We start from the raw sequence: 24,536 nt of genomic DNA, 5'->3' as shown, positions 1-24,536 counted from the left end.
GGTTGGAGTTTCTGATCTATCGGGCGAGAAAGTGGATATTTCTTTTCTTCATTTACTTTTTTTTCATCCAATAAGCAGACTCATTGTCGAAAGTAGCAGGTTCATCATTGAATGTCGCCAAGCTATCAACCATGAGGACAGGGTATCTACCCCAAAGTTTGAAGATTCCACTCACACGTAAGCAGACCTCTCCAAGGCTTGCCAAGAGACGATCGGTTCAACGCAGTGATCTGGTTGGCTTGTGCGAGTCACCATCGAGGCACGCACAGCGGAGTCCGCCGATGATTCTAGTAGAATATCGACTCTTCACCCACTCTCGCCCGAAAGACTATTGCTGAATTGGACATGAGAGACAGTCAAATGACGAAGCGCAGCAGATGCATGGCATATTCCACGCATAAAACGAGTCTCAGAGCAAGCTTCGGGATAGCAGACAAGACAATAGACTGCGAGCTCATCTTTCCTCGCTCCCACATCTAACATACGTCAAAAAATCATTGAATGCAATGAGCAAGCGCATGGAAAACAACGCGATGATGAGAAAGATGCGGTTTTTTGGGTCGTTGAAGAAATGACATTGGCATCGTAAACATAGGACATTTGGTAATCGCTAATAAATCATGAAATGCCATTTCATTCACGCCCAGAGTAGTAAGAGCTGCCGTGGCGGAAGTATGGGTGCTGACAAGCTTTCTTCGCTGACAGCCGTTGCGCCGGATCATACTCTAACAAAGATTCGAGCAGATGGCATCCGTGTTCATTGAGGTTGGGGACAATCTCGGTGTCTGGACGTTTCCATTTGGGGAATGTGGCCTTGTAGTCGGGTAAAGATGTTACGCCCGGCCAGTCTTCTTCGCTGGGGGTACCGAGGACACTGCGATTTATTTTAGAGAAGGACCAGCCGAAGTGAGGTGGTACACCATCCTTACCGGAAGATCTTGAAAATCTCATCAATCTCGGAATCACCAGGGAAAAAGAGGTTTACGAGTACACATTTCTGCAAAAATAGCACCAACAGACCACATATCCACACCGGTAGAGTATTGTCTCGCACCTAGCAGGATTTCCGGCGAGCGGTACCACAGAGTCACCACCTGAAACATACATTAGTTGCCGGGAATCAAGTAATCACTTGGGTACATAGGGACAAACCTCGTGGGTGTAAGTGCGAAGAGGAACACCAAAGGCACGCGCCAGACCGAAATCAGCTAGCTTCAAGTTGCCCTCACGATCAATAAGCAAATTCTGAGGCTTCAAATCTCGATGAATGATCCGATGACTATGGCAATACCGCAAACCCTCACACAAATGAGCCATAAACTTCTTGACTATCGTCTCATCCAACCCGATAGGAGCTCCATTCGCGAATCCATCAGGTAAGGGCTTGCCACGTCCACCATCGCTCACGGGAAGAGCGTCCATGTATTTCTTCAGGTCCAGATCAACGAATTCCATGACAAGGTAGAGATTATCGCTTTCCGCATAGACAATGTTCAGTAGTCGAACCACACTAGGATCCTGCATTTCCTTCAACAAAGAGATCTCACGGATGGCCGTGCTAGGAACGCCCTCGTCGGTATCTTCGAGTCGAATTTTTTTTAGAGCAACAATTCTATTGGGATGATTGAGTTCTCTGGCCTTATAGACCACGCCATATGTACCTAGACGCGTCGAAATGTCAGCTTAGATTATATCGCGTTGACGGGAAGGGAAATGTCAACAAACCCTCTCCGAGCTTTTCAATCCTCTGATAGTTCTCCATTTTGAGACCAATCACCTCGTTTGGGTATTTTAGTCACAAGAGAAGGTATCTGCGATTGTGGGAAGTTCTGAAGAATTGAGGAGGTTCTGGGAAATCCGAGGGAATCAAAGTGGAAGTGGAAGTTGATTCATCCAAATTGCCCTGCGCCTTTTCGAGGCGGTCAGTTGCTTCCGCAAGGAGGTTTGCACTACACTTGCTTCCTCCCTCTCTTCTTCTTCTCACTAAATCATTGATTTGACTATCCTAATTTGATTGCGGATTTCTATCTGAGGGCAATTTCTATTCCAGTCATATGAACTATGTTTGGAATAGCATCAATGGAGCCGTGCACACAAACACTATATACCTTCCACAAGCTCAAGTGGGGCCTTCTTGGATGCATCAACACCCGCGCTACTGGGATAGCTGATCTCTCTGAATATGTTCATATCACCAGAACAATTATTTGTGCGAGCTTCAAGTGCTGTCAGGCTCTGTGAACCTTTGGCCCTTACCTGCTGAGACTAGGACACTGCGTAAGAGACTCACAGACTGATGCTGTGAACCTTTGTACTGAAGTATGTAGACGAGACGGATATCTTCAATGGCAACGACTTCGCGGATGACTTTAAAGAATCCATTTCCGCTCTCAGAACGTTCGAGTAGATCAAAGGATGACGTCTAAAGCATTAGAATAAAATAATAACTACCCTGTGACCACAACCTCTATATATAAATCCCCCACCCGAGGGACATGGGAACAGCTGCCACTGCTAGATCAGGAATCTACCATCTTGTAAAAGTCTTCCATTTCGAAAAAGCTATTCTCTCGCTGAATAATATCTTATAGCCCGTCTCTAGCATCGGCATGCCATCTCTTTCCCTGTAATTGTAGATATAATGTGGGGAAGAAGCTAGCACCCATAATCAATGCAGCAACTACACCAGCACTAGCAGCAATACCAACACTCTCGAACATGGAGGGGAACCTGATAATAATAATTAGTACACCAAATCTTCTGAAACCTTGAGAAAGGAGACAACATACCAGAAGGGACCAATGAAGCCCCATGTAGAGCGGACAAAGTTAATAAAAACACCGACACTGCCCGCATCCTGGGGATAAGTATCAACAGCATACGTCGTCAAGACAGTAGTCACAACTTGGTTTCCAAATGCAGCAACACCAGTTCCAACAATCGGCTTGACCGACCATTTCCCTTGGGTCGCCTGTTCGGTACAGACCAAAAAGACCACCATACCAGCAATAGCCAACAAGAACCCGATATAACTCAACCACAACCGGTACTCTGGGGCAGGCTTGTGACCGATTTTTCGAGCTCGGGCATTCATCCACATGTCAGACATGATACCACCCAGTTGCTCACCGAGTAAAGATCCGATGATCAATCCAAGGAATTGAAGACCGAGTCCCTGAGCGCTGAGCTCGAATTTGCTTTGTAGAAGCTGGGGCACTTCCACTGAATTGAGTACCGAAGCAAAAAGGAATACCATGGAATATGCGATCGCGGCTAGGAGGACTGGGATATTTGTGAAAAGTGTCAATGGGTGGTAGAACTCGGATACTTTGATCGGAGTAGGATCAATTCGTCGAAGAGAAACATATTCGCGTTTGAAGGCTGAAGATTTGGATTGTACATCGACTCCGATATAGCGGGTTTCAGGGCCGAAGAAAATATAGAGAATGAATTCGACGGCATTAGTCTGAGAGAATGAGGTTAGTATTGAGTCCACATCGCTCTCTCAACACACCTGTGTAAACCACTCACAATGGCCAAAATCCAGTAGATCCAACGGTACCCAACTCGCTGAGCGACAAAGCCAAAGATAAAAGGCCCAACCGGAACACCCAGTGTAACCATCACCGTCCAAATACCCATATACCGAGCTCGTTCATGTCTAAAGAACGTTTCTGTAACAACACCGCTACCAATAGCCATGGCAGGAGAAATGAAAAATGCCACCAGGGCACGACAAGCCGCCATAGAAGCATAATCGGGACTCTTCGCACAACCAATGTTACATACACAGCTCAGGATCAAAGAGAGAAGGAAAATAGGGCGACGACCAAATCGGTGCGACAGAGGTTTCCAGAATAGTGGTGCACCTCCTAAGATGGCGATTTGAAGGGATGTTAGGTAGCTGACGCGTTGCAATGAAACACCCACGTCTAGTGAGATGTCTTCATAGGCACAGATAATGGCAGCGGCCGTGAAAGTCCCCATGCAAGCGTGGAAAGCAACGAGAGCTAGATTAGCCGTTTTCTATAATTGAAAAAGAAAAGAACCTCATCAGTATGGTTTTACTCAGTTGGACTTATTATGTTGGAAGAGATTGTTGGCTAACCTTCCATGATGGCCAGTTATATGGTTCCGCAGGGTCCATACTTGGAATGGGATCTAAATCCAATTTCCCATGACGCTCGATCAAATAGGCTTTGTGTGATTCGGAAAGGTATCGCACAGAGTCATCTGCGACCCCGAAATCTTTCTCTTCAACATAATCCGAGTTGGATTTACGGAGAGTCTCGTCAGGGTGACTAGGGTCCGTCGACGACATGGCGAGATATCACTGAATTACAGACGGAAAAGAATTTCGAGAGGATTTACGGGGTAGTAGCAATTGACACGGCATATAAGGAGACTGAAAACCCCGCGGTCCTCCATTTGATCGGCCATGTCCGGGGTATGGGGCCGTGGAGTGGATCGGACCGGGGAAGAATGTCTGGGGATGATAGACTCCACGGGGGGCAATTGTGAGCTTTCACGATCCGAGGTTTACCCTTTCACAGTGAACAGAATTGGTACTGTATTTAACCGGTAGTTCACCCGATGAGAATGCCGAATGGAGACGTTTGGACGTCGGAGAGGCACACTGGATTCGCGGAACCCTAATCGACGACGCCCATTCTCGGCAAGTAATGACCCGATGAGAATCACTAGGCCTAGGCTCATCCCCCACTAGACGAGCATTTGCCGATGTGAAATCCCGATGTAGTAGACGGACTCATAACATATAAGTAGACCGTTAGCCCGAATTTTGATATCGCCAAGTCGGCCAAGTCGGCCAAGTCGGGTGGCTGATTTCACGACGTATGATTTGAAGTGTAAAATGTTGAGACGTGGTAAATATCAACAAGTTGACGATGTAACTTGTAAAACGAGATAGTCAGTATACCACTGTTATGGGATATCCTGCAATATGATATATTACGCCTGCAGGAGATAAATAATGTCTTCACTGCCATGACATCCAGGGATTCGGATAAATCCCAGGCAGACATTAACTCTACACTGGAGGTTATTGTTACTTTGTCTCCCCCAGAAGTGACCATCGATACAACTACAGGACATAATGGAGTTCTACCGCCATATATGGCTTCTCCATCTTCAACTCCGAGCTCGATCAATGCTGCGGGTATAAGGGATATTTTTGTACCATCCGCTGATAGCTTCATGTTCAATATCCCTTGGTCGGGATTGGATCCCTCCCAATTCCCTGGAACAGAAGAAAAGAATCTAAATTTCGAAGCAAGGGCCGATGCGGGTTCTGTTTCGAGCTGGCTGGATTTCGGAACTTTATAAAATCAATATAAAATTTTATACGCAGGATGATGAACTGGAAAATATTGTCTACACCGCGCAACTACCATGTGACTACCTGAAAAAGATTATGGGATTTGCGTTAGAACAGAAAACTTGGTAGAGCACTGCCCACCAACTGGAAGGGCTGAAGGACTGGATTTCGAATTGAAATTGCTAGTTTGAAGACTGCATGAACGCTATGATTGGCACCAAGCGAATAGAAGTGCTGCTCTGATTTGCCGGTCTATATTTGCGACAAGATGTGATGTATCACTGAAGCTCACAAGATGATAGGCGGCCATGCAACAAATAAATTCGTTATGTCAAGCCGTCTTCTAGCAAAGGAATAGCCAGCCGATTGTCGGTGGATTGTATTGACCTCTGCTCTTGCTTGATGTAGATTCTGAATATGCTGAGCATCCACAGAAAGACACTGATTAAAGGTGCATATTTCGCAATTATCACCAGAAAAGACACTGGTCTATTAGCGAAGTAATTCCATCTGCGCTTGGAATCTTTGGGCGTCGAGCTGTTGGGAATGCCCTATGCATGTGCACATTGGCGCCGAAAAATAGCCGTACATATCGCCTCAGCTTTCGACGATGAAGCCGCTTGAAGCGAGTGATTGCATAGGTGATGGTGGGAATTGGTTTTCGCGGGCCCGTCAAAGGCAACCGTAGATCCTCATCTCTTCATCCTTCCATTGCATCATCCTCATCGGTAAGGTGACTGGGGGCACTACTGACGCCAGAAGTATCGCTATCTCCACCATCTTGTACGCGGTTTCTGACCTGTGCACCCCATTCACGAATGCTGGGGGCACCACCTTCAATAGTCACAGGGTGTTCCTCTCCACTCTTGCCCAGTACAGTTCCGGCATACCGTGACTCCTCGCCGGTCTTACTATGTTTCTTTTTGAGAGCCGTGAGATAATCCTCCTTCTCGATCGCGTCGGGGTCCACCATATCGCCTTCACTCGGGACGAATCCAGCAATGCGTCGAATCTCGCGGTGTGCTGGGCCCGTAATCCACCCTAGCAAAGAGTCCAATCCACGCATATCTTCTTCCCCAGCCCAGTCTTCTTCCCATTCACGTAGCTGTGGTCGTAGAGCACCGGCATCTTGCAGAGCTTGGTATATGTCTTCGAGCTCTGGCACTGGGTCTTCTGGATGAGCGTTTGCGGCGTGTTGCGCGGCTGAGGAGGCAAGGATCATGATGTATCGCGCAGTAAGATCAGACAATGATTCTAGGACTGAGGGACGCGTCGAGTGAAAGCCTTGGGCGCGTAAGATCTGAATGATAGGAGGACGAAGCAGGGCATTGTGGAGGTTATGCCCAGACATGGTAAGGCAAGACGAGCTGGTAGTTGGAACTAGAGACGAAAAAAAACAATTCCCTAGAACCCTGAGGCTGAATTCAATGAATTCTAATCGTTCGTCAGTACCGCCCCTAAATATTGCGGCAAGTCGGGCGTTGAGTGAAGCGAAGAAGTGAAGAGAGAAGAAGTTGGGGAATTGCTTTGAAGGGGAGAGTTTGCGGGCTCGTGACTAGCCCACTCCGCAACTCTTCCTCTTCCACTCTTGACTTCTTTTCTCCTTCTTCCTCTTTTCTCCCAACCCCATCCGACTTGATCGCAAACGTGCTAGTCGCGTTAATTCATCATGTCGGAAACTCCGCGACCGATGCTGAAGCTGAAATTTGGAAAGAAGCCGCCTCAACCCCCCGGAGAGTCAGCTTCTACGCCAGCTGCTGCTACACCAGCAGCTCCAGCGACACCAGCAGCATCCCCTGCTGAACCACAAAGAAAGATTACGCTCAAGATTGGTCGTAAACCACAAGCTGAAGAGTCAGCCCCCGAAAAGGAGAAATCAAAGAAGAAAAAACCGTCTACGAAAAAGCGTCCTGCCGAAAATGCCGGGCAACCTGAACCCGCGACGACCACCACCCAGCAAGGACCGAAACGCCTAAAATTGAACCCTTCCAAGAAGCCTGGACTCCAGTCTATTCGTATTAAGAACAAACTCACAGTTCCTACGCGACCAGTCGGTGTTGGCTACGACTCAGAGGCCTCTGATACCGAAGCGGACCCTGCTATCGAGGAACAATTCATTTTACGAATGATGCCCGGTGATGACTGTGAATATTTGCGCCAAGCTATCAATGAGAGAAGATTCGACAAGTCCGAGTTCTCCTTCAAGCCTCTCACCCGAGACGCTCGACGTGCCATTCTCAAGATTCGCGACAAGCAATATGCCGCCGCGATGGTCGACCTTCCTTGCATTATCGAGGGTATGAAGAGTTGGGATCGTCGAGGGTGGTATAAATCGGCGGATATCTGCCAGATGCTCTTAGTGTTGGGTCTTGTTCCTAACGAGGAAGAAGCTATGAAATATCCTGTGCCCTCCGAAGTCCTGCAACCAGACGCCAAGACGCTTCAATACCCTCATGGTCTCACACCGCCCCTGCGCTGGGCTCGCAAACGCCGATTTCGTGACCGACTTAGTGCGCGCACTATTGAACAGGTGGAAAAGGCAGTAGAAGATCTGGTTGCGCAGGATGAGCATTCGGTGTTCCCACCGCGATTCGAGCTGATCGATAGTTCCTCCTTGAATCGGGGAGAATCCTTTGCTCAGAATGAAGATTATGAGGAGGACTATGATGAAGAGCAAGATGCAGAGGGTGAAGTGGAAGATGAACTGATGGATGAATTTGAGGACGATCTGGCTGGAGAACTTGAAGCTGCCCTCGCGGGCGATGGCGATGACGATCATCCTCCTACTACTGAGAACGGGGTGCCCGATCAAACAGGCACACCATCGGCCAAACCGTCTACCCCAGCTGGACCGGGTGAATCGTCGGGCGAGAGTGATGTTTCCGATGAAGACGAGGACCTGGACGATGAGCAACTGGAGCAGCAGCAACAGCTCCAGCAACATCGCGAAGAGATTGCCGAATTAGAGAACCTTATCAAGAATGAAACCGCGCAATGGGAGAAGGTCCAAAACGCCATCCTGCGCCAGAAGATGAGTCGACGTATTCAGGAACTGAAGAAGGATCTGGAGCTTAAAAAGGTCTCTGCCGGACTGCCGGGCGATACTGATATATGATCTTTCTGTCTTTCGCGAGCTTAGAATCGTTGCGAACGGTGTATATTCACTATCTCTACTTATGATCGCCGACGACTGGATCCCCTGTCGCCTCCTTGACAGCCTGTTGGACATCGATATCCTCGTTCTGTCTCAGTCTTTTCTGCCTCACGGCCTCCCTCTCAGCCACTTCAGGGTTTGAATCTGCCTGGTTATGCTCTGTCTTTTCATCCAATATTCTGTCGTGATTGTCTCTTTTGCGATCCATATGAGCCGCCAGGTCATCCTCTGCCCCGAAACCTGGAGCTCCCGGACCTAGAGCACTACCAACAGGGCCAGCATGGGCACCAGCCTGCGCGCGTTGCGTTCCCGTTCCCTTATGTTTCACAGCGTCGGCGATATAACCTTCAGCAGGTTGTTGTTCCACGCCATATTCTAAATCCACGTCTGAAGCATTTTGCATTCGCTTTCTTTCCTGCTGGTGCTCTTTCGCAAGTTGAGCCCGGTCCTCCTCACTCGATGGTTTCGATTTCGCCGTCCTCGTGATTGAAGGAACTGGATCACCGTAATGGCGAGATGGTTCTTCCTGAACACGTTGTTCCTGTGGTGTATACGAAACAGGATTGGAAGCTTGCGCATAAGCTGCCTGTTTGGGGGGTTGGGCTGGCTGGGCAGCGCGGTGACGAGTTTGCATCTTCGAAGGTGGAATGTTCTTTTTCTTTTTCAAGGACGATCAAACAATACTTGCATGTATGAGCTGGACTCTTGTATTTTATAATTTAATTTGAGATTTTAGAATGGAGCATGGAAGAAGAGTGGAAAATGCCCGGGGAGTATCTACTCCTCGTATATGTATGTCATGGCTGCTTTGATGGTTGCATGACGTCAATGTTCTATATCCGGCTTTTCCATTGAATTTACGTCTGTTGAGACCTTGAAACTATACAAAATGATTATTGTGAACAACCTCAATATTCAAATGAAGCTTTTTCATGTCTAGGATTTTCTTTTCTTCTATTAGGAGTAGTCTATAACTCATACATAGAGGTGCGATCCGTGGATAATGTACTAGCAGCAACTACTAACTACCGTAGATCACTCCACTGGCCCTTCCTCTACCTAGAGGTAGTTCCTTTCTAAGAATTCATAGAACCAGCCCTGATTGTAGGATGAATTTCATGTCTAGTTCCTGCTGCATCAATTAGCATTGTGGACTGGGAGTCTGACCTGGTTGCTAGTTGGTACAAATTTAGTGTGTATTTACTGTTAGTGCTTTGGGCACTAACACTACATAAGATGACGACTCCAATGTTCGAGCGTCAGCATCATCAAATTGATGTGCATTAGCCGATTCCCAGAATCCCCTTGATCTTCTAGTATGCGATGTTAGCCTCGGGGCTTAGCACTTTACCAATACAGTAGTGTAGTCTAAGCAATTCTTAGTCTAGGTTTTTCTCGCATTGTGACCCTTTCGTGATACTCATTGCTGTGCGTTCTGTCACGGTAATGGTCCAGTCTCAGAACATTGTGATTTAACTTGGCCGGTCTTATAGACTTATTTTGACACGAGCAATGAACGGGAATAGAGGTTCTGTGATAAATCAATCAAGACAGCCCTATGGACAAATGAGAGACAATTGTTTTTGGTGGGTCCAACGCTATCGGGGACACCGAGATGGCATGAATTGACAACCCTAACTCCTGGAGCCACTAGCAATGAAAGATCGTCCATTTCATGCAAATGAGACCAAAATACCCAATCGGCTTCAAAATATGGATCATTGGATGTGTACGAGCAGGAGTTTTATATATAGTAAGTTCTCACCAACTCCAGTTGATCTGACATAGCACCTGAAAAAAAAAAGAAGAATTGGAATCTCTTATCCATAGACAAGCAGTCATGGATGGCTGCTTGTTCGAGACATGGGCATGAGAGAAGTTCAGTGATGAGTTTCTGCAGCATCTTGACATGGTGCTCCAGTTATCTAGAGATCATGTATGAGCCATAGTTCTCATTTTGATCTAGTCTTTGTTGATTAGCAGCTTGTTAGCAGTGACGACGTGGAGCATGCTCAGGCTCTCGTATCATTCGGCCCTGGTAATTATGAGCTAGCTCCTCGAAGTTACTATATTTTCATTTTGAATTGTTTTTCACAGCGACAGCCTACCTCGGTATCTTGCTGACTTGCATGAAACTGGCTGTTCTTGGAGAATATTTGGACGACAAAACTTACGAACCCGCAATATGGACTGAGGAAGAAGCTCGATCCAGTTCCCAAGACGTACCTCGACCTGTGTCTCTGATAGATGAAGAATCGGAATATTGGTTCAATAGAAGGAGGTTTGGGCCGACTGAGATGGATACTTCACGGGAACCTGTCGAGGTAGAAGGTTCGAGAGAGGCTGTTATTGAAATGGAAGGTTCTACATAGAACACCATGTAATTAGATGGTAGGCCATCGCAAAATATTTTCTAGATGGAAGACTCATCGAGACAAACCTTCGAAATGCTAGGCTCGACACATTCAGTATTTGAAGCCGACTCAGGCAATTGTACCCCCATCATGGATGAAGAGACTGATAAATGAGCAATTTGCTGCCCGAATTTGCACTAATATAAGTATCCTACATGAGATACCGAGGCTAATGCCTTTTAGTATATATTTTTGGAGCACGAAAATTTCAACTGTTCAAAGTCTGGATCTAATCATGTAGGGTGCTCACAGTCCATTGTAATTTTACCAAAGTTAGCAAATTGTATCATTTGCACTTGATGCTAGTAGTGCCTTGCTCCTCTCGCTCGCATGATCCTCTGAAATCGAACCCTGAGATAAATAGCACCCTTTCCACGACTGCAATCATAGGTCACGTTGTATGTTGTCTCTTCCGGTGTCCGGAGAGGTTGAACATACTGCCGTACTGTATATCGTTGAGCCCGAAACGTAAGGTGTTCTATCAAATAACCAGATAGTATGTTATATTCCAGCTTCAAAGTGGAGTCTGTTAGTTATGAGCACATGGACTAGAGGTGTGTATAGTGTATGTATCCACTGGCCTGACCTGCCTAATAGCCAAGGCACCATTCTAGGACCCCCCTAAACCAAACTTCATGACCGATCAAGAATTGGATAGAATGATAGCTATCGCCTAAACATGCAATGGAGCACGCTGAGAAGAGTTGTGATGGACTTGCTAAGCTTCTGATGATTTATCATCCCGTTCGAACGGAAGCGGAGTCAAACAATGACTCGAAGATACTCCAAGACTATACATCATGGTGTCATTTGGATATCCCAGAACTTTCAAGTGACATGGTCCTACAATTTCTCTAGATTTGTTTTTCACGAATATTAGAATTCTTTTCCGATATAATTCCACCGTGATTGTTTGCATGTCGTCTGTATTGTATTACGTCAGCGGTCTAGCATGTGATGCCGCGGACGTTTTGATTATAATTCGAGCTTCCGAATGGCCGAATCTTCAAGACCCGAGCGATATCGCGGGTTCTTGAAGGTGTCTTTTCTTCAGGAAGCCCGTACTGATCTTCTACACAACTTGAACCACCATGGCCGCTCTCTTTACTGTTCCGATCGCCTCCACTGGCGGCTCCATCGTCTGCACCAATCCAACAGCAGAGGGTAAAGAGAAGCAGAATGTCTACCTGCTCACATTTATCTCGCCAAAGGATAACCGGCTGACGCCGAGCTTCATCGACGCGATGATCCTTGCTCTTGATATTATTGAGCATCGTTATCCTAAGGGAGTTGTTATCACGACTAGTGGCATCACCAAATTCTACAGCAATGGACTGGATCTTGAGGTCGCAACGAGCACTGAAGGATTTTTGGATAAATGGCTATGGCAGCTATTCCGTCGCTTCTTAACGTACGTCACATACACTTCCCAGTGGATCTGCCGAGGAACCTATCCATCCGTCTAACCCGATATCTTAGTTTCCCCATGCCTACTGTTTGTCTACTGAACGGGCATGCTTTCGCAGGTGGGTTCATGCTTGCCATGTACCACGACTATCGTGTGCAGAATCCTGAGAAGGGATTCCTCTGCATCAATGAGCTCGAATTTGGTGTGCCGTTGCAGACGCCTATGATGAGCATTTTCCGAGAGAAGCTGGTTCCAACCACATTCCGGAATGTCGTTCTCGAAGCTCGTCGCTTCGGAGGCAAGGACTCCCTGCAAGCTGGAATTGTTGATGCCCTCGGTGGACTCGACGAGACCCTTGCATTGATCCGTGACCGGAAAATACTTAATAAAGCCGATACTGGTATTTATGGAGTCATGAAAGAGGAGATGTATTCACGCGTGCTTAATGGCATCGATGATCATGTTGGTAATCTTGAATGGCGGGAAAGGGTGGAAGAGAAGAAAGGACAGTTGCAGGAGAAGAGCCTACGTGCTGTTGAAGAATGGGAGAAGAAGGGCAAGGCTAAACTCTGAGACGTCCTAACTTGTTTTCGAAATTTACAGAAGTATGAAGATTGTAAAGATGAGATAGAACATGTAAATATGAATGCAATATCTTGAAATTAATCAACACAAAGATCAAGTCAGTTTTCAACATATTGTCTCGTCCTAGTTAGTAGAATACCTATTCTACTAGGTATGGTGATACGTAATAATGGGAATTAACTCTCGTCGTCTACTAACACTGCTATTAAACCTCGAGGGATTCAATAGGCGAAGTTAGACGTACCTTTTCACAAATCGTGAGGGTCTCTCAGAAGCTATCCACGAATGTATTCGAATTAATACAAATACAGGTAAAAGTGCTTTTGCTATCGGACATAACAAATTACATGGACAGGAAACTTGACCAAATGACCTTTTCGATTTCCACTTGCCAACCTCTCCTTGCTGCTCTTCCCAGCATCCAGCGAAGACTCTCGGATGGCCTGGAGCAGCTGAAATCTACACGTTGGCTCGGAGTACTACCCTCGGAGCCCAAAATCATCCGGCTGGTTTCAAAGTTCGAGATAAGTTGACTTCCTGGGAAGTTCGACGTAAGCATGATTATCCATTCGTTTATAATTCATGACGTGTTCAAGTTCTAAAATAAGACAATTTTAAGTACTATAACATGGTAGGAATAGATCCAAAGATGCAGCCTAATTGACCGGTACATGTTGCTAGTTAGTGCATTGCTTTTGCATATTCATAATCTGGTCAATTATACCAAGCACTTTACACCAGGAAATGCGTGATAGATAGCATGAAGACAATAGAATGGACTCTTCTCAAACCAGTATTACATCCATCTGCAGTTTTCCGAAGTGCAGTATACAAAGCTTCAGTGTGACTTCATGAAGGAATGCACCACGCGACAAGCAACTGGAAAATGCACAGGGTGACTGCAGCAAAGCAAGCAGATTACGACGCAATCTGTAAATAGACCACATATTTTGACTAAATTCTAGGAATGGAATAAGCAATATGAACATCAACAGGGTCTGCACCGCAGAATTGCAAACCAGACTCTAGGCAACAAAATCGGACTGGTCTCCAGGGTAGAAAGATCGGAGTAAACACGAGAATCATTCTCGGTCAAGCCCTCAGCTGAAGTCATAGACCTTGATTCCGGTACTCGACGCAGGAAAGAGAGAAGAATATAAAGTCGGTCAATTGACTTGCATAGTATTTTCCGGTCTATATATCAAGAGCCCAATTGACTCCCTTGTCTATCCGGTTTGCCCCAAAACGAATCGGTAGCGTGTTACTTCTTTGTCCAAAAGATCTGCACCCACTAAATTAACGGATAGTAAACACAGTTGAAGCCATGAGGCCTGAATACCTCTTGGCATGTTTGAGCCTGGGAGTCAGTACCGTCGCTACTCCCATACCAACTGAAGCGGGTGAGTCTACTAAGCATCAGGTCTGACAAAGATAACTAAAAACCATTCGATAGAGGCCGAGAACAGCCTTTGCCTAAGAGGCGGCGGTGGCGATGAATGGGGAGCCGGATTCGGAGCTGGCTTTGGGGCAAGCTGGGGTTCAGGCTCTTCAGGAGAGGGTAGAGGAGGAGGAGACGATAAAGGAGAAGGGGAAGAGGGAGGTGATAGACAGAATGGCCGTGGTGGTAGCCATGGCGGTGCTGGTGGAGGTGGTGCTGGTACTGGGGGTGCTGTCTCTGGAGGAGCCGGTGCTGGCGGAGCAGGCACTGGTGGAGGTGGTCAAGGAGGTGCTGGTGGAGCAGGTATAGGGGGCGGCGGCGCTGGAGGAGCCGGATCCGGTGGAGCAGGTACAGGTGGTGAGACTGGAGGTGCTGGCGGCGCTGGCACTGGAGGTGCTGGTGCAGGCGGTGCTGGATCTGGTGGATCTGGTATTGGAGGAGCCGGCTCTGGGGGTGCCGGTGGTGCAGGCGCCGGGGGAGCTGGAGGGCAACAGGGTGGCCTAGGTGGCCTTAGTGCTGGTGGTCAAGGTGATCAAGGTGATCAAGGAGCTGGTCTTGGAGGGGCTGGCGCTGAAGGTCAAGGTGCACAGGGTGGCCAGGGAGCTGGCCTCGGTGGTGCTGGAGCTGGAGGCGAAAACCAAGGTGGCCTGGGAGGCGGTGCCCGTGGAGGTGGTGGTGGTGGCGGAGGTCAAAACCAAGGTGGACTTGGAGGCCTCGGAGGAGGTGCTCTAGGCGGAGGCGGCGCTGGTGGTGGATTTGGAGGCGCTGGCGGTGGCATTAGTGGTAGTGCCAGCGGTGAAGCTGGAGGCGAAGGGGAAGATAGAGGTGAAGGTGGTGAATATAAAGGCCCAGGAGATCGAGGTAGCGGCGGCGGAGGTGGTGGTGGAGGTGGTCACGGAGGAGGCCATGGAGGAGGTCATGGAGGAGGCGGAGGCGGCGGTGGGGGTGGTGATGGCAATGGAAGAGGAGATGGTAATGGGCGAGACGGTGATGATGATGGCCATGGCGGTTCAATTGGCTTTGGCTTCGGTGGAGGAGCTGGTGTCAACTGGGAGAATCATAAATAAGTTGCGAGTTAGGGCAAGGGACTTCTGTTGTGAGTTGATATCAAATAATGCGGATCTGATATTTCAAATCGGGAGATGATAGATATGTGGAAATTGTATGCATTGAAATGGAAATCTTTTCGGACATCTATAAGATAATTGTTCCGTCGTAGTAGAATACATAGCATCGTAAAGTAAACCGTAATCATCAAGTGCCCATCCAGGGCTCATTTCTTGGGCTTGTCGAGCCGGTCAACAAGCGGGCGATAGGGGGAGGCCAGTACATGTTCTGGTGCAGGTTCTCCTCGTCTGAGATCTCCAGGACTCGGTCGACGGAGTTGCTCCTCGTGCATGCGGTCCAATGATTCACCCACCACATGGTACTTGGACCAGTTGATTGGGGGCATGCGTACCACGTTTTGGGGGGCTGGGATGCGGCCAAAAGGCGAAGAGTTCGGATTTTTGCTTTTTCTTTCTTTCTGGTCGGACTCATTTTCATTATCTTCGTCTGTGTCCATATCGTCGTCATCCGTAAATTGAATCACCGCCCCTCTATCTTCAGTGCGTAAACGACCGGCGGAGAGTTCCCGCGCGAATGCTTCGGGGTCGGCGCTGGCAGCAGCTTTCAACCGCTCAAGACTTTGAATATCACGTAGACTCTGTTGCTTCTGAAGTTGCAATATAGATATTGCCGAACGTAAAGCGATCGCGTCAGGGTTCTCACTTTCGGAGATCGGTACTGGTGGCGGTTCTGGTTTAAAGACGGCTGGCACTGCAGGCGGCCGTGGAGCCTGATAAGCAGGTGTCTCTGGATCAACCCGAGTAGTTGGAGATGGCGACAATGGTGGTGGTACTATTGTCGCATTGCTGGCTGCGACTGGCTCAAGTTGAGCAAATACCGGTGTCACTGGAGAATAGGGCGGACGAGGTGGAGTGCCTGGTCGATCATCTGTAGTGGTCGCAGCGCTGTTGGGAGGCTGCATCGCCGTCGGGAGAAAACTACGTTGTTGAGCCACAATGATAAAATGAAAGTGGCCTTCTGTGGCTCGCAGAAGTGCCTTTTGAGTCGCAGAATCAAAAGTTGACAAAAGAAAGCGGGGTGGAGTCGAAGGTCGTCGAAGACCGGCGTCGTTCTGGTTCTTCGGGCCCGCACTGGCGTCACCGGTGTGAGGCTCTGCCGAAGCGCGAACTAAAAAAGGCCCAACAGCCAAACACCACAATTCACAACGTATAAGCCTGATCAATACTTCAGCTGAAATCAAATTCAACGGCGAAGAATCAATTCGTAGAGTGATAGCGGGAGGGTGTAATACTGCATGTATTTGCAGCCCTGTACAGTCCAGGCGTGCCGGGACTCCAGTGTTTGATATGAGTCAACTGCTATGTAAGAGACATCAGAGATGGCAGATCTGTTCAAGGCCTTGATGTACGAGTCAACAGTGATACCGCGACAGATGGCATCGGATCAGAAATACAAACAAGTCAAGTCCACACAATGCAACGGTGGAGTCATCGAAGAGGTTAAAAGTGGAGACTCACCGCCTTGCGGAATCCTCCCGTCTGGCCGCTCACCGCCTCCGATTTTCATTTTGTGATCAGCTCACTCGAATTTTGAAACCATTGCAAGTCTGATCAACACTGCAAAATGAAGCGTAAGACCGAGGAACGAGGCTCGCTCGATGGCAATGGCTTGCCCGAGTCTAAGAAGCGCGCTCTTTCCACCGAGGAGGCGGTGAGCCGCTTCAGTGAAGGTCTTTTTGACCCCACGAAACAGCAGAAGTACACAGACGCCTATGCTAAGTCGTCTCCGTACGTTTAAGGTCTCTTATATCTCGACAATTGTCTCGTTTCTGACAATATAATTATCATAGGTACTACCATGGCGTTATCCACCCACTCATCGAACCGTCTCTTCTTCGCTCCGTCCGTAATGAGATCCAGGAGCACCTCTCCTTCACCGAGAAAGAGACCGACATCTATAAGATCTTTCAATCAGGAGATTTGGCTAACCTGGATGGCCTGGACGACTCATCTCTTTCTAAGTTGCCTTCAATCCTGAAGCTTCGTGACGCCATGTACTCAGCACGCTTCCGAGAGTATTTGTCTTCTGTTACAGGCTCCGGCAAGTTGAGTGGACAAAAGACCGACATGGCTATTAACGTATATAACGAAGGCTGTCATTTGCTTTGCCATGATGATGTTATTGGCAGTCGTCGTGTTAGCTATATTCTCTACCTGACCGATCCCGACACCCCATGGCAAGAACAGTGGGGTGGTGCTCTTCGTCTGTACCCAACCACCACCGAGAAGGACGCTCAGGGAGAAGATGTTAAGATTCCCAGCCCAGACTACAGTCTCTCTATCCCTCCGGCCTTCAACCAGTTGAGCTTCTTCACGGTTCAGCCCGGTGAGAGTTTCCATGATGTTGAAGAAGTATATCACCCTCGTGACGAGGAGGACAAGTCGAAGAAACGTGTGCGCATGGCTATTAGTGGTTGGTTCCATATTCCCCAGGAAGGTGAGGATGGATATGAGGAAGGATTAGAAGAAAAGCTAGCCGAGCGTAGCAGTCTGGCTCAGCTGCAAGGTCGGGGCGATATTTATGATCTGCCACAGCCACAGCCCGTCGCTTGGGAGGAGCCTGAGGTGGATGGCAAGGGCAAGGGAAAGGTCGAGGAGCAAGTCGAGGGCAATGAATTCACTGAGGCCGATCTCGACTTCCTGGTGAAATACATCGCACCATCATACCTGACTCCTGACATTGCCGAAGAAATGTCCGATGCCTTCTCAAGCGAGTCTTCTCTCAGTCTGGAGCGTTTCCTTCACGAGAAGTTCGCCTCTAAGGTCAGTGTATTCATTGAAGAGCAGGAGAAGAAAGCTCTTCCCTCCTCATCAGAAGAGATCCAGTCTCAAACTGAATGGACTGTCGCTCGTCCCCCTCACAAGCATCGCTACCTGTACCAGCAACCCGGGTCCAATGACCCTCAAAACCCCATTCAAGAGCTGCTGAATGTTCTCTTTCCCTCACAACCTTTCCGCAAATGGCTCTCTTTGGTCACCGGCGTCGATCACCTGACAAGCCATAACTTGCTCGCCCGTCGCTTCCGTCGTGGTGCAGACTACACCCTTGCCAGCGGCTACGATGCTGAGGAGCCACGTCTCGAGTTTACCTTGTGTCTCACGCCATCATCGGGGTGGGAGAAGGAAGTAGAGGGAGAAGAAGAGGAAGAAGATGCCGAAAACGGCGAAACCAAGCCTAAGCCCAAGGAGCAGCCCAAGGAGCAGACCAACGAAGACGCAGCCGAGCACCCCTCTGTCGGTGGGTATGAGATCTATATGGCAGGTGACGAGGAGGAAGATGAGGAGGAAGACGAAGAGAACGCCGATCAGGTTCTCCGACCTAAGGAGAAGAAGAAAGCTGACCCAGCAATCTATCGCTCGGCTGGCGCAGATGAGGACGACGGGATTCTGTTCAGCACTCAGGCTGGCTGGAACCGTCTCAGCATTGTTCTGCGTGATAGCGGTACCCTGAAATTCGTCAAATATGTCAGTGCCGCCGCCAAGGGTGATCGCTGGGACATTACTGGCGATATTGGAGTCCAATTCGAAGACGGGGATGATGATGGTGATGATGAGGACCAGGACGATGAAGATATGGATGTCGAAGGTGAAGATGAAGATGACGATGATCAAGACGAAGAGTAGATTTGACCTTGGCAATTGTGATTTAACCTGTTACTAGCCAAAAGTTCTGTAGAGATATTTTGCACCAAAATTCGATTATGATACCTGACTCTATATACCGTGACAACAGACCCGAGCACAGCTCGTGGACGAGCTGTGCTATCCCTCGACTACTCAAAATTAGTTGAACAGGCAATCTCCTTCATTTCCACCAAATTCATTTGCAAAGCATCGCACTTTGCCTGGAAAAGATCATAGCAATCTGGACCCAGCGGCAATCGAAGGAGATTGTCCTTTCCGACTCCCATCCCGGTTCCACTAACAACGTCCAGGATCCTCGCTGCAGCCTTGACAGGATCACCCTGCTGCGTCCCATTACTTGTCCTAAATGCATGAACCATTGTCTCCACTGGCGTTCCCATATAAGCTTCGGTCATGCCTGCCTGAGGTGTGACGAAAGCAGACAGGAATTTCGTGCGGAAGATGCCAGGCTCAACTATCAGGACACGTATGCCAAATGGCTGTAATTCAGTCGCTAATGCCTCTGACAGACCTTCAATCAGACCAGTTAGGAAATAATTCAATATCAATCATATAATCGTAACAGAAAAAAAAAGATTTAATCTCACCTTCTAGAGCAAACTTCGATCCAGCATACATCCCACATGCCGGAAAAGCCTGGACACCAGCACTACTAGAAATATTGACGACCGTACCTGATCGCTGCGCTCTCATAAACGGTAAAACCCCTTTCAAAACCCGAATCGGTCCTTTCAAATTCGTACTCAACTGGGACTCTATTTCGTCCTCGCTCATATCCTCAATGCTACCGAGAAGAGAGTATCCGGCATTATTCACCACCACGTCAATTGAGCCACCATTCTCACGGATAGTCGTTTCCACGTGGCGGGCTGTGTCCGCTTGTGTCACATCTAATCTGACCCAAATTCCTCCTAATTCTTCGATTTGTGGATTCTCAGAGGCGGCTTTACCTGGGTTTCGGGCTGTTGCGAGAACCTTGTTTCCGGCGCGCAGGGCTGACTCTGCTATGGCTGTGCCTAGTCCAGATGAAGCACCTGTAACCAGCCAGGTTTGGGGCATGGTGAAGGGAGCAATGGTTTCAGTTCCTGGTGGTTATACTTGGGACGTAAGAAAGTTAGAAGATGCTTCAGAGTGGCTGATTGAATCTCTCTTCTATACGCCGTGCTTGCGGGATTTTTGTGCTTTAAATGAGGCTTTTGGTTTCAGGTCCAGCTGCTAATGACTATCTTGGTGCCACGTCGAGTTCCTGAATAAGTGTCCGACTGCGAGAATGATTGTTTCAGCCTCATTAGAAGTCATGAGACTCAATAATGGAGTTGCAATGTTTGATTATCGCCCGGTCTAGATCGGAGTTTATGTCGGAGTTAAGCCGGTGTTTACAACAGATGCAAAGCCCTAATCAATGAACTAGGATACATAGTGATACTATTATCAAACATCTAATTTGATGATCTTGAGTATACATGGTACAGAAATGACCAATATAATGCCAATTATCACCAAGAGAAATGTGGGAATACGGAAATCCAGCTGACGGTCTCATAGGTGTCTTTGGGCAGAAGTCGTAGACTTGCCTCTGATGCTACCAGTCGACGCATAGTACACTCTTTCCCGTAGCGATCAATACAAGGTGTTGTTATAGCGAACCCGCCCATGACGGCGAACATGGCCTTTCTATTACACAGGGACTTTTGGCGGGAGTGCTTGCTCCGCCGAGGAGGAAATACCCGCTTGAGTTGATCTGACTCCAGAGTCATAGGGGATGATTGGACTGCCTTTGTCAGATCAGTAAGTACTCGATTCACCAAGGCAAATAAAGACGGGACGTCATACAGCATAGCGATTCGCTTTCTTTACGTCCATCATTAAGCGACGTGCAAGTAGAAGCTGATTCAATGCTTCGGAGATAATAACCTCCGGAAAAATGATCGCCAGCGCCATCAATCCGAGACTATGACAGACAGCGCGTCGTAATCGGTACACAAGACGAACATTAGGATGGACTGCTGTCCAAATGCATAATGCAAACGTCGATAAACACGACCAGAGGATATCAGTTGATCCTCTTCCGCGCGGGCTAGGAGTTCACGCCTGCACCGGATGCATTCTGGAAGTGAAACGATGGGGTTTGGAGTACTTCCTCGTAGTTCAAATTGCTGATATAGTCCACGGAGTGCGGGATATATACAATTTAATAAAAAAAATCTTCACTTCTTACGGGAGCCGCAGGAAAACCCCAGTTCCGTGGAGCAGTGAGAAAGTCAAGAGAGGTGACACTCAGCTCGCCAGTTCGGATATCAATGGGTCGGGCTCGTCGTGCTAACTATTACAGCCCTGGAAGGCTATTGTGACACCTGGTAAGAGCTGAACGGCATGCCTCACGAACGCCGAGTTTTGAGCCCCGCTCTCTGCACTTCGTTTGATATTATTATATGCGTCAGCCTCCATTGCGGCGGTTATGATGAGCTATTAACAATCGTGACTCTTGGATATGGACGTCGCAAATGTTGTATGGACCAGATTCCCGATGGGCTTGGATATACTTTCTCTCAAACCTAGCCATGATATTACTTATTGTTGGCATGGACGGGTATGCTATTGTTAATTTTACCTTGTCCTCCCGGTCAGAGACATCCACTCATTATGCTCAGGAAATTGCCAAAGATCAATTTCCTAACCTCAAGTTTGGCTAGTAGTGGTCTAATCGCCACGCTAATCTTCACAACCAATTTCGAAAACAAAGTCCATCCCGGGAAAAATATCACGAAGCCACTGAGTGAATACAATCCCATTATAGCTCTAACCGTGGTCACTGCTTTTTATCGACAAGTTCTAGTTTACGAAACTCTCATTCAACAAAACATTGTCCAGGCCCGTGCTTTGGCTGTAGTCTATGGCATCCGTTGCGTTCTCAAGGGTATTGAACACCCGGCTCATGTGGAATATGCCAAACTTGTCGCGATTAATCCGGAAGCAATTCATAATCCCATTCTTCAGTCTAAGGCCAGAGCCGCAAGAAGACTAAGTCTCACGATAGCATGCCGATTTGGACGGTATATTCTAGATTTTTGGTCTGGAAATTATGTCGCGAAATGGCGTGGAAGACTTTTCGCAAGATGGATGCTGATTTGGTGATGCAACACAGATACCGTACTTTTCAAGTAAGTGTCTGCTAGTATTAGGAGCGTCTTGGGTGAAATGTGACTATGATTGACGGGATTCAGGTACTTCTCGCTCTACTCAAGTTCGACAGCGTTTATGTACTTGAGTATACGTTCAAGGCTCCGAGCCTTGAAGTCTGTTTGTTCGGCTCTTCCGTGTCACGATTTGCCGCGTTTGATATCTTCACTGGGTTGATTTTCTTGATGTATACATGGGGTGGAGATTATATTTCACTTCCCAATCAACTTCATGATTTTCCTCTACTACACTTGCTCCCGATGTTCAATCAATTTTTCAATCATACCGTAAATGCTACTCCAATACATGATGACTCTGATTTGGATCTAGCGACTACATGGTTGTGGTGTAGTAACAGTATATTTAGTTCTTGTCCGATCGTTCGATGATTCGATCTCGGAGCCACTGGAATTCTTTTAGTGCAGCGACTATCTAGGGACCAGTCCTAGGAGCCAGTAATTGCTTGGTTAAAGGAACAAAGGTCAATCGCATACCAGCGGCGGTGCCCAAATCCCCTTAGTGAGTGACTACAGTATTTAGCTACCCATGAGTCAGTATCAGCCCAGTAGCAATAGGTAACTAACACTTAGAATGAATCATGCGATCGATTCAAGCATCTGGAATTTACTCTAGCCACCGAGTATGTTACATACATGATACACCAATGCCGTATACGATTGAATGAGAACAATGGCTCTGTCACCGCAATTACTGGGATAATTGACTACCCCTTGGGTACCAACACGTTGGAACTGACAGACCCTACACATGGATAACCATGGTGACCAGTCAGAGAGGATGGAAAAAGAGGCAAGATTCCCCCCGTGGCATCCCAGACAATGTTTGGGAGTATGGAATCCACGCGAGTCTAGGGGTGGAGCGGAAGTGAGCCGGCGCAGGGGGATAAACAGTGGAAAGTACTTCGTACAGTATCTACAGTAAATATTTACATAGTATGTCTCTGTACATAGTCGACAGGGAAAGTACAATTGCCAAGGGGTAGCCATGAGAAAGGGGGGCTGCAGAAGTGCAGCGTGGAATGATCTACCAATCCGGTGGTCAGTGTTGGTCCCCAGCATCGGGGGATGAGGTCCGTTGAGGATCGACGGAAGATGATCGTCGTGAACAAAGGATGTGGGGGGAGGGGAGGGTAAATTTAGTCTAATCCCTGAGTCAAGCTGTTGAAGGGAGGTGAGAGAGGAGGTAATAATATTGAATCGGACTATTTGTAGACGCAGCAAGGCAAAAAAGGAATTCCATACGGAGTACATAGTAGTACAGTACAATTCAAGGGCAAACCCCCCCCCCTTAGTGCATCATCAATCACACGAACCACGTCGATGAAGCGTGAACCACGAACCACGCCGTATTCCACGCCATTTGTGGAGATAAGTTTGGCATGACAAAAAAGTACCCCTACTCAATCATTACATACATACTTAATACATACATACTGTACATCCTGTAAATAGGGAACTATGGATACGGTCCGGGCACACTATTGCATAGTTCCGGAGGACAGACATATCATCCCTTGAAACACCAGCAACTGGGAAGTGACAGCGATAACGACAGTAACGTTGATTATGTACAGTATTCAAGCAGTGGCAGATCATGGGGACGTAGTACAATACACAGTAAAGTGCAGAGAGGGCCAAGGAAATGCAAGTCTCAATCTGCAATCTGCATCGAAGACAGCGTGGAATGGAAGACTGCTACGGTGTCAAGGGCCTGGGCGTGTGGCATGTACGCGTGTCGATCGATCCAGAGACATTCTGCAAGGCTACGGAGCCATGTGGCATCCCTGGAAAACGAGACTAGTCGAAGTTTATCATTATTACTCTAGTGTATACACTCCATACATACAGAACTATACATACTTCAGTATACACGATGTACAGAGTACATAGTGAGTGCAGCTGACGCCACGGTGGCGGTGCCAGTATTGTGCTGCCTACAGAGTACATCCATCCTCTGTAAATAGTAGTGTGGAGGAGAAGCAATTCAAATCCAATGGATGTATCAATTTGGTCGATCAGCGGGTGGGCTGTGTACTGGTGAGGATGTTTACCGGCTCGGGCACCAATACACACTGGCACAGAGAGAGAGAGAGAGGGCTGGAATAAGCTCGAGAAGATGCCAAGAAGGAGGGTCACGCAGGCTCCGAAGTCAAGAATCTGACGGATTGATCGGGCTCAAATTGGCAATGGCAGGTTGGCGGATGAGTGGTTGGCGGGTGGGTGATGG

At 47.9% G+C, this 24,536-nt stretch overlaps 14 protein-coding genes across 14 annotated transcripts; 7 read left to right on the top strand and 7 right to left on the bottom strand.

Moving 5' to 3' along the window:
• Nucleotides 1–633: 633 nt before the first annotated feature.
• Nucleotides 634–1,762, bottom strand: N7469_009237 (uncharacterized protein; the record flags this gene model as incomplete). Its single annotated transcript, XM_056648155.1, has 4 exons — nt 634–937; nt 994–1,094; nt 1,153–1,661; nt 1,726–1,762. 4 exons carry the CDS (start codon nt 1,760–1,762, stop codon nt 634–636), a joined length of 951 nt encoding a protein of 316 aa, XP_056497920.1.
• A 338-nt stretch (nt 1,763–2,100) lies between these two features.
• On the bottom strand, nt 2,101–2,552 carry N7469_009236 (uncharacterized protein; the record flags this gene model as incomplete). The annotated part of the gene is made up of 3 exons (XM_056648154.1): nt 2,101–2,235; nt 2,291–2,422; nt 2,532–2,552. 3 exons carry the CDS (start codon nt 2,550–2,552, stop codon nt 2,101–2,103), a joined length of 288 nt encoding a protein of 95 aa, XP_056497919.1.
• Nucleotides 2,553–2,585: 33 nt separating this feature from the next.
• On the bottom strand, nt 2,586–4,321 carry N7469_009235 (uncharacterized protein; the record flags this gene model as incomplete). The annotated part of the gene is made up of 4 exons (XM_056648153.1): nt 2,586–2,730; nt 2,790–3,466; nt 3,532–4,026; nt 4,109–4,321. 4 exons carry the CDS (start codon nt 4,319–4,321, stop codon nt 2,586–2,588), a joined length of 1,530 nt encoding a protein of 509 aa, XP_056497918.1.
• A 686-nt stretch (nt 4,322–5,007) lies between these two features.
• N7469_009234 (uncharacterized protein) lies at nt 5,008–5,346 on the top strand (the record flags this gene model as incomplete). The annotated part of the gene is made up of 1 exon (XM_056648152.1): nt 5,008–5,346. One exon carries the CDS (start codon nt 5,008–5,010, stop codon nt 5,344–5,346), a length of 339 nt encoding a protein of 112 aa, XP_056497917.1.
• A 692-nt stretch (nt 5,347–6,038) lies between these two features.
• N7469_009233 (Bromodomain associated domain protein) lies at nt 6,039–6,689 on the bottom strand (the record flags this gene model as incomplete). The annotated part of the gene is made up of 1 exon (XM_056648151.1): nt 6,039–6,689. The coding sequence occupies one exon, from the start codon at nt 6,687–6,689 to the stop codon at nt 6,039–6,041; it is 651 nt and encodes a 216-aa protein (XP_056497916.1).
• A 339-nt stretch (nt 6,690–7,028) lies between these two features.
• N7469_009232 (transcription initiation factor TFIID subunit 7 family protein) lies at nt 7,029–8,453 on the top strand (the record flags this gene model as incomplete). Its single annotated transcript, XM_056648150.1, has 1 exon — nt 7,029–8,453. The coding sequence occupies one exon, from the start codon at nt 7,029–7,031 to the stop codon at nt 8,451–8,453; it is 1,425 nt and encodes a 474-aa protein (XP_056497915.1).
• Nucleotides 8,454–8,508: 55 nt separating this feature from the next.
• Nucleotides 8,509–9,126, bottom strand: N7469_009231 (uncharacterized protein; the record flags this gene model as incomplete). The annotated part of the gene is made up of 1 exon (XM_056648149.1): nt 8,509–9,126. One exon carries the CDS (start codon nt 9,124–9,126, stop codon nt 8,509–8,511), a length of 618 nt encoding a protein of 205 aa, XP_056497914.1.
• Nucleotides 9,127–11,997: 2,871 nt separating this feature from the next.
• N7469_009230 (enoyl-CoA hydratase/isomerase family protein) lies at nt 11,998–12,887 on the top strand (the record flags this gene model as incomplete). Its single annotated transcript, XM_056648148.1, has 2 exons — nt 11,998–12,317; nt 12,386–12,887. 2 exons carry the CDS (start codon nt 11,998–12,000, stop codon nt 12,885–12,887), a joined length of 822 nt encoding a protein of 273 aa, XP_056497913.1.
• Nucleotides 12,888–14,223: 1,336 nt separating this feature from the next.
• Nucleotides 14,224–15,404, top strand: N7469_009229 (uncharacterized protein; the record flags this gene model as incomplete). Its single annotated transcript, XM_056648147.1, has 2 exons — nt 14,224–14,299; nt 14,353–15,404. The coding sequence occupies 2 exons, from the start codon at nt 14,224–14,226 to the stop codon at nt 15,402–15,404; spliced, it is 1,128 nt and encodes a 375-aa protein (XP_056497912.1).
• Nucleotides 15,405–15,610: 206 nt separating this feature from the next.
• N7469_009228 (uncharacterized protein) lies at nt 15,611–16,366 on the bottom strand (the record flags this gene model as incomplete). The annotated part of the gene is made up of 1 exon (XM_056648146.1): nt 15,611–16,366. The coding sequence occupies one exon, from the start codon at nt 16,364–16,366 to the stop codon at nt 15,611–15,613; it is 756 nt and encodes a 251-aa protein (XP_056497911.1).
• Nucleotides 16,367–16,783: 417 nt separating this feature from the next.
• N7469_009227 (uncharacterized protein) lies at nt 16,784–16,978 on the top strand (the record flags this gene model as incomplete). The annotated part of the gene is made up of 1 exon (XM_056648145.1): nt 16,784–16,978. One exon carries the CDS (start codon nt 16,784–16,786, stop codon nt 16,976–16,978), a length of 195 nt encoding a protein of 64 aa, XP_056497910.1.
• Nucleotides 16,979–17,028: 50 nt separating this feature from the next.
• On the top strand, nt 17,029–19,088 carry N7469_009226 (oxidative DNA demethylase; the record flags this gene model as incomplete). The annotated part of the gene is made up of 2 exons (XM_056648144.1): nt 17,029–17,192; nt 17,255–19,088. The coding sequence occupies 2 exons, from the start codon at nt 17,029–17,031 to the stop codon at nt 19,086–19,088; spliced, it is 1,998 nt and encodes a 665-aa protein (XP_056497909.1).
• Nucleotides 19,089–19,237: 149 nt separating this feature from the next.
• On the bottom strand, nt 19,238–20,168 carry N7469_009225 (SDR family oxidoreductase; the record flags this gene model as incomplete). The annotated part of the gene is made up of 2 exons (XM_056648143.1): nt 19,238–19,620; nt 19,697–20,168. 2 exons carry the CDS (start codon nt 20,166–20,168, stop codon nt 19,238–19,240), a joined length of 855 nt encoding a protein of 284 aa, XP_056497908.1.
• Nucleotides 20,169–21,752: 1,584 nt separating this feature from the next.
• N7469_009224 (uncharacterized protein) lies at nt 21,753–22,244 on the top strand (the record flags this gene model as incomplete). The annotated part of the gene is made up of 1 exon (XM_056648142.1): nt 21,753–22,244. One exon carries the CDS (start codon nt 21,753–21,755, stop codon nt 22,242–22,244), a length of 492 nt encoding a protein of 163 aa, XP_056497907.1.
• Between the last annotated feature and the right edge of the window lie 2,292 nt (nt 22,245–24,536).

This window comes from Penicillium citrinum (genome assembly GCF_028827155.1).
Source record: "Penicillium citrinum strain IBT 23319 chromosome Unknown utg000008l:1.0-2707905.0:1.0-2709502.0, whole genome shotgun sequence".
In the NCBI taxonomy this organism is placed as follows: domain Eukaryota; kingdom Fungi; phylum Ascomycota; class Eurotiomycetes; order Eurotiales; family Aspergillaceae; genus Penicillium; species Penicillium citrinum.
This window is presented reverse-complemented; position numbering and strand designations above follow the sequence as displayed.